The sequence below is a fragment of the Rhinatrema bivittatum genome, chromosome 16, assembly GCF_901001135.1.
Source record: "Rhinatrema bivittatum chromosome 16, aRhiBiv1.1, whole genome shotgun sequence".
Classification (NCBI taxonomy): domain Eukaryota; kingdom Metazoa; phylum Chordata; class Amphibia; order Gymnophiona; family Rhinatrematidae; genus Rhinatrema; species Rhinatrema bivittatum.
Window position 1 is genome coordinate 16,858,996 of NC_042630.1, and position 7,179 is coordinate 16,866,174.

General features: G+C 52.2%; 1 protein-coding gene across 1 annotated transcript; it reads right to left on the reverse strand.

Annotated features, from left to right (window-relative positions):
- Positions 1-694: 694 nt before the first annotated feature.
- Positions 695-6,775, reverse strand: LOC115077193 (pentraxin-related protein PTX3-like). The gene is made up of 3 exons (XM_029579463.1): positions 3,571-6,775; positions 1,958-2,193; positions 695-1,175 (listed from the first exon to the last, which is right to left on the reverse strand). The coding sequence occupies exons 1-3, from the start codon at positions 3,704-3,706 to the stop codon at positions 915-917; spliced, it is 633 nt and encodes a 210-aa protein (XP_029435323.1). The 5' UTR covers positions 3,707-6,775; the 3' UTR covers positions 695-914.
- Positions 6,776-7,179: the final 404 nt, after the last annotated feature.

Consider the following 7,179-nt stretch of genomic DNA (forward strand, 5'->3'; position numbering starts at 1 on the left):
TTCTTTTAATCAAGTCAAAATATATATAATTGTTTTTGTCCACCCAAAGCTCAGTAAATTAAAATGTCATAATGCTACTAAGAGGGGAGATCACGCTTATCGCAACACAGAGAACCTATTTCTTAATGTTTTTCATGAGCCTTTGGCTGCAAGTTGATTATACTCCACCTCCGAGGCTGATGTTTAATTTTCCGCGTTAAAAAGTGTGCGTTGAGTGCCCAGCGTTTTACTGCATCGGGGGCAGGGTAATATTCAATGTCCTCATCTACATGTGGTTTACATCTTTTCCTTTCCTAATGCCTAATTTCCTAATGCCCGATGCAATAAGGAGATTAGCGCACCCGACAGTGCCCATCTGATGGGCACTGTCGGGTGCGCTAATCTCCTTATTGCATCGGGCACTAGTCTGGCGCCTTCCAGACACGCGTAAACCTGTGCGCTAGGCCGAGCGCGCTTTATTGCAGTGGTACCTAAGGGTTCACTTTTTTTGTCGCGTGAGGCAGGCAACGGGTCTTGCCTAACACGCTGTAGCCGAGCCTGCTCCACCCTTTAAAATAAGACAACCAGATAGTGCTGGCCCCAAGCCAATTTGGGTTTTCCCTGGGACTTGTAGGTCTTGCTTTTCCTAGAGAAGCTGGAAGACATTTTATAATAGGCCAGGAGGGAAAAAAAAAAGAAATAAAACGGGTTCAAGTTAGGTATTTAGGTGTTTAATTGAGTGCCAGGGGGTTGGGTTTGTGTGAGGGCTTTTAATTCTGCATGGGAGATGGGATAACAGCATTAATGTGAGCCATGATCCCTGCCTCACTTTTCCTTTGATTTCCATTCACTTTAAACTGTACAGCACAGGCAGCGTTAATATACCAAATCCGTCTCTAGGACTGCACGTGACCTTGGGGATGACCTTGAAAAAGTCACAGGAATGGACTGGCCCCGCCCTGTGAGAATTCCAGCTCGTTCGTCAGGATAGCGTTCTCAATCCCCGCGCTGGGGGTTGCCTCTTCCCTCCCCGGCAGCTCAACTGGATCCCTAGGGTCCTCTGGGTTTGGCTTGGGGGGCGACTGCTGCCTCAGGATGTCTTCCAGAGCTTCCAGTCTCTCCATGACGCCTTCCAGAAGCAGGTGCACTTGGCCCAGCTGCTTCTGCCCTGCTTCCTCCAGCCTCATCAGCAAGTGCTATAAGAGAGAGGGGGGCTATGAAAACTCCTTTTTTTATTATTTTTTTTTATTATTGACATTTTACTTTTTACTCCTTCAAGAACAAATTTTAAAGAGAATACAGAATATGCATAAAATAAACCCCAGAAATGTCTATCTAAGCCTTTGAGGAGTTGTCCAATTAGGAAAGGGGATGGATAATACTACTGGGATTGCAGAATCGGAAATTATAGAAAAACACAAAAAGAACGCAGCCAAGCTAAAATATATCTAAGACATCTTTTGGTGTCCCATACCTTACTCAATGAGGCAAAACGGGGCCCACAGTCACATTAATGGAGGCTTTGTGATTGAGGAAACGCCTTAGCAGTTTAGAGTCCTAAAAGATACAGCGATTGTTCTCATACTTGATCAAACATTGATATGAGAAGTTGCAAAAAGAAATCCTAGTCTGTGAGGACCTTTATGTTAAATCATTGGAGTCTTCCAGCAGAGAAACCTGCATTCCAGTCCCGAAAGGTGACCCCAGTGCTACACCTGCCTATCTCACGCACTCACAGCTCTGTCGAGGCACCTCATTCCTGCCCTGCAGCACTTCCTGCTGCTCTATGGCTGAGCCTCCCCCCGACACACACAGCTCTGCCAATGCACCTGCCCTGGAGCCCTCCCGCCCTGCTAGTCCAAAAACGTGCCCCCTGTACCCGTACGCGCACACAGCTCGGCCGACATACCTCGGTCCTGCTCTGCAGCTTCCCCTGCTGTGCCAGTATCGAGGCACCCACAACCAGCCTCCCACTTACCGCAGTGGCCAGCTCCTCCTGCTGGCGCTCAGCGACCACTTTTGGGGCAGCACTGGCGTTTGCCGTAGCCCGCAGGGTGTTTCGGACCTCAGCATGCAGGGCTCGGACGTCTGGGGCCAGCACGTCGTTCAGGGCGTGCAGCATTATGTTTTGTTTCATCTCTGCGTTCTCCATGGCGATGAAGAGCTTGTCCCAGCGCAGGGCTTGGTCCTGGTCTCGGTCCTGGCATGGCCTGGCTGCACCAAATCAGTAATGTTGGGACAGCATGTTACAGTCCACCCTGCACCTCCTGGGGACGTTACCTGCCAGCACTAAGGCTACGCAGCTCAGCAGTCCTTTGCTGTCACCTTCCGTGGAAGGAGACCTGCCCTTTCCTCAGGCCGCCATCAGAGCGGGTAGTGTGGAAAGGAGACCTGCCATTCTCTCTTCTAGCCTCAGCCTGGCTTAGATACCCCTTTCCCATTCCTCCCCCGCCCTCTGGAGGGGGGAAGGGAAAAAAAAAGTTGCAATAGCAGGACCCATCTTGTCTCTCCTCGGCCCTTCCCCTCTCCTCCTGCCCCCCAACCTTTCCTGGATGAGAATTGATGGAATTGGAGGTGACTCCCTCCCTCCCTCCCTCCCTCCCCCAAGGCAGAGAAAAGTGGGGTGATGGGATGAACGTATGAAAAGGGGAGACTACGCCTTAGTAAGAATAGTAACGCAGTCATTAATAGAGTCCATCAGGCGAGAGGATGGGGGAGAGATGATATTGAGGCGGAGACACACAGGCAGTGCGGGGAAGGGGACAACGTGCTTTGCAGAGAAAAGTATCTGTGCACGTCTGCCTGTATTTGGGTGTATAGGATCCATAGGTGATCTAGTGCGTCTGTGCACGTGCATAACCCGGGGCCGCTGAGAGCCTTTTTCAGGGGGTTCAGAGCCCACCAATGCGGCACCCGTTTTTTTTTTTAAAGCGAACAGACGAGCATGCTTCCCCCTTTTGAAAACTGCGCCAAGAAAAATAATGCCCGTGTCCCCCCTCCACCCATCCCTTCCATCCACCCGTGCTTCCCCCCCCCCCCCTTGAAAATAACGTACGCAGGTTTCAGCACGTTGTCTGTGTGTTATTTCCCTCCCCCGAACAACCCCCTGCCTTCTCCCTCTTCCCCCCCCCCCCCCCAGCACTGTTTTGTTTTTTTTACTCGGGTCGGGGGTGGGCAGTTACCCCCCCCCCCCCCCCCCGCAAATGGCTTTTGAAAATTGCCTTCCCCGGGACCAACACAACAAAGCTGCCGTCTTCTACGAAGGTTCCATAATTTTCCATAGGCGAAGGATGGAGGGATAAGGGCTTTATGAATAAGGCCTAGATATTGCCGTACATCCAGGCTGTGTGTGGAACTAGACCTATAATTATATTCTGGGATATTACACACTGCCATGCTCTACAGTCCCTCCTAGGAAGGTCTAGATGATAATTTTGTCAGGATAAATTAGATTTGGGTTTTTTTTTAAATTCCTTCCGTCTGTGTTGGTTTGTAGTTATTGCATGCACGTACGTGCAGGAACGGATTCAGGTCTGCATCAGTCTGGGGGGGGGGGGGGGGTCTCTTTCTGTTCTGCACAGCATTGCTCACCTGCGTCCTCGCTGTCGTCGAGCGGGTCAGGGTAGAGGAGGAAGCTGTCCTCGCGCTGGTACGGGTAGGAAGCGACCGCGGAGAGGCCCAGATAGAGAGCAGACGCCCACCACCAGCTGTCCAAGGGCAATGCCATTTCTTTTCACCGATGGTGTGGACACTCCTGTCCCCCAAACTCTCACCTCTCTTACAGCCACCGTTTTTTTCTATCTATCTCTGTGCCTTCTGTCTCTCAGTGCAGCGCTCTCTGGCCTCTCTTCTCTCTGCACAGTGCCTTCTGCCTCTGTCTGTTTGCCACTCCTCTCTGCCCTATGCATGTGGCTTTAGTTCCAGCCTTCTCTCTCTCTGCAGCCTTTTATTTTTTGGAGGCGGGAGTAAGCAATGATTTCTCGAGAGGATTTATTAATCATTTTCAGGCCCATGAGTGTCCTCCCTAGCCAAGAGACCACCTTTTGTGGCTCCTTCTTGCAGAGAATCCCCCAGGATGTAGAGAATCAGCAAGTTTACATTTGAAAGTTTACATTTAAAGGTACCTGGCTTGCCTGTGCTCTGGCCCCTTTGGTCAGTGCTGGGTGCCTCCAAGAGGACTGGGTTTCAGTCCCAGTTCGGGGTCCTCCCTTGGGGAGGCGGGGGCGGGGTGTGGATGAAAGGAGAAAGGATGGGTAAGTTCTGCTCTTAGAGCGATTCAGAGGCCTGGCAGGGGAAGGGTCCCTGATGAGATCCAGATGGGAAGAAGTAAAGTGAGAGGCTTTACAGTGGGGAGGATCCTCGATGAGGAGTAAGGAGAAAAGGCTTCAGAGAGGGAGGATCCCTGACGAGAGCCAGCTGAGAGAGAGCAAGGACTTGCAAGGGGGGAGGTTCCTTAATGGGACGACGTAAGGAGAGCCACCTGGCACAGGAGGATCTTTTGATGAGAGCCTGAGAGGAGGCAGAAGGAGAGAAGCCTGGAAGGGCAGTCATCCCTGATAAGAGCCCTCTAGGAAGGAAGAAGGGTGTGGTCCTGGCAGCAGAAGATTCTGGTTGGCAACACTTCCTGCACCGGTCCTTGGCGGGGATGAGGGCACTGTTCACCTGGAGAGGTCAGGAAGTCCCTCCCTCCATGGCTTCCTGCGCCTGCAGGGCCCTGCCCCAGCCTGGGCTTCCCGGATGACCCCCCCCCCCCCAGGGGTAACACCTGAGCCTGCCACCAGCCAGCAAAACCCAAGTACTGCAACTCTCCTTCCGCAGCAGAGTCATCACCCAGCCTCATCCTGATGGGAGCAAGGGCTGGCTTCCAATTTTGCCCCTGGGATTGGGGTTAGCTTCCAAATCCTAGGTCACACATGTGGTACTTCTCGTTCAGGGTAAAGTGTGTAAGCGTTTGCAAAACGGGTAGAAACGAAAATGATTCTAGCTCAGATCCCCTGCTGCCTTTGGTGTGGAGTGGTGGTAGTGAGGGGGCGGGCTGCGCACCTCGATTTAAAAAGTCATAGTGCTACCATTAAAGAGCGTTTGAGCGGCCAGCCTAGCATCCAGAGGACGCAGTCTGTTGGGAGCCTCCTGTCCAACCCACAAGCAAACTGCCTGCAGTCTGTCTTTCCGCGTTCTTATAAACCCTGGTCGGTGCATTCTGAGCCAAAAAAAAGGCACTGGGGTGACTCTGCGGAAGAGAAGGAATCACTTCCGGTGTCGCACCTGCTCTGGGAGCACGAAAGCTCTACGGATGAGAGAGCTTTGGTCAGAGGAGAGGGAGAGAAAGAAGAGAGATACATAACACGGGGAGAGAAGAAGGATCAAGAAAGAGAAAGCGAGCAAAGGGGGAAGAGCACCCCTGCCCGCAGAACAGAAGGAGGTGTTTGGGTACTTGCCAGGCTCTTGTGGCCTGGTTTGGCCTCTGTTGGAAACAGGATGCTGGGCTTGATGGACCCTTGGTCTGACCCAGCATGGCAATTTCTTATGTTCTTACGTACTCACCATACGAAAAAAGAATATGACAATTCTGGGGGTCACCTCAGCGAGAGCAACTCAAACTCCCTCCACTGCTGCACAACACAAAACTCTGCGAACAAAACCCCCCCAAAAAAATCCCCACATTCAGCCCCTGTGTAGCAAACCTGCCATGCCAAATCTGCCAGGATCTGTACAGCAACAACGAAAAGGCAGCGCTGCAAACATTAGACCAGACCCTAGAGTACCAGCACGCCTACTGGGAAAGCAGAGCAAGCCAGCCTGCTGCAGATCTCTATTCAGATGCCACACACTAGTGGAATAGTTTATTTACTCGATTGAGTAAAATAACTTGACTCGGTCACTTACGCAGAACGAGACAGACCTTTACCTAACAGGGAATAAGGGACCACGCAGGCAAGAAGTGAGCTGGAACCCCCCCTGAGAAGCCGGACTCTGCCTGCAGTGCAGCAGCGGAGAAAGAGAAACAGAAATGCGTTTTCTCCTGTGCTGTGCAAAACCCAAAGTTTCTCAAACCTGACAGAGAACAAAGACTTCCCACAAAAGAACATTTAGGAAAAAAAAAATCTGTTTAATCATTGAGGGAAACTGCAAGCTCTGTCGGCTCCTGCCAGAAACATAACCTGACCAGAGACAATCCAGTGCTTTGTAATACTTAGGACCTGCTTTTATTCCCCTAAACAAAGCCTTAGAAAACCAGGCCCTTACTGTGTATGGCTTTGGGGCCCGATTCAAGGTTTTGGCGTCCAGAGGCAGAGTTGCCACAGTGGCCACCCCCTTGGAGGCTGTGCTGGCACATGGCCCGCGAGCAAGCGGGAGCTTGGCCTGGATATTTGGTGCCTTCGCGGTCTGGGGCCCCAGGCCGTTGCCTGCTAATGACCGCGTCCCTGTCCCCTGCTCCTCGGGGACAGGGAAGCCATCCTGCAGCGCTAGTGTGTGTGTGTGTGTGGCGGGGCCCCCTGCTGGTGGCAGAGAGCATAGCGTAGAGCTCGGGGGAGGGGGGAGGGGGTTGTGGGATTGCACTGCTGCCACGAGGAGAGCCTTCACACACACACCCTGCGATCCAGGGCTGGGGCCCTCCTGGCAGTCCAGCACCTGAGCAGGACGTGTGGCCGGGGGTCCCCCCGGAACAATGAGGGCAGGGGTCCAAGGGAAACAGATTTCAGTGCGGGCCGCTCAGAGGAAGCAAACTCTTACCGCCACAGCAGCCGGAGGGAAACGGAGAGCGGGGTGTCAGAGTAGTACATTACACACACACACACACATCTGCAGAGAACTGTCCCTCTCATTTCCCCTCCCCTACACCCTCACTTCCCGCCTGTGCATTCCTGCTCTCCCCCACCCAGTGCCTCTGCCCATGCATCCCTTATCCTGACCAGTCACTGGCATTTTGTGTATCCCCTGCTTCTGTCTGGCCATCGACTCTCTTCATAATGAAATATACAAAGATAACAGCGCTCCCCTTGATTGCATGATTAAACTTCACAAACCACCACGATCAACAAGAATCTCAAACACATTACAGCTAATCATTCCCCCCCCCCTCTCAGATGCGAGACTATCTACCACCAGGAATCGAGCTTTCTCTATAGCCGGTCCAAAAGAATGGAACTCTTTACCAACATATTTAAGCTCAATAAGGGATACCAAATCCTTCAAAAA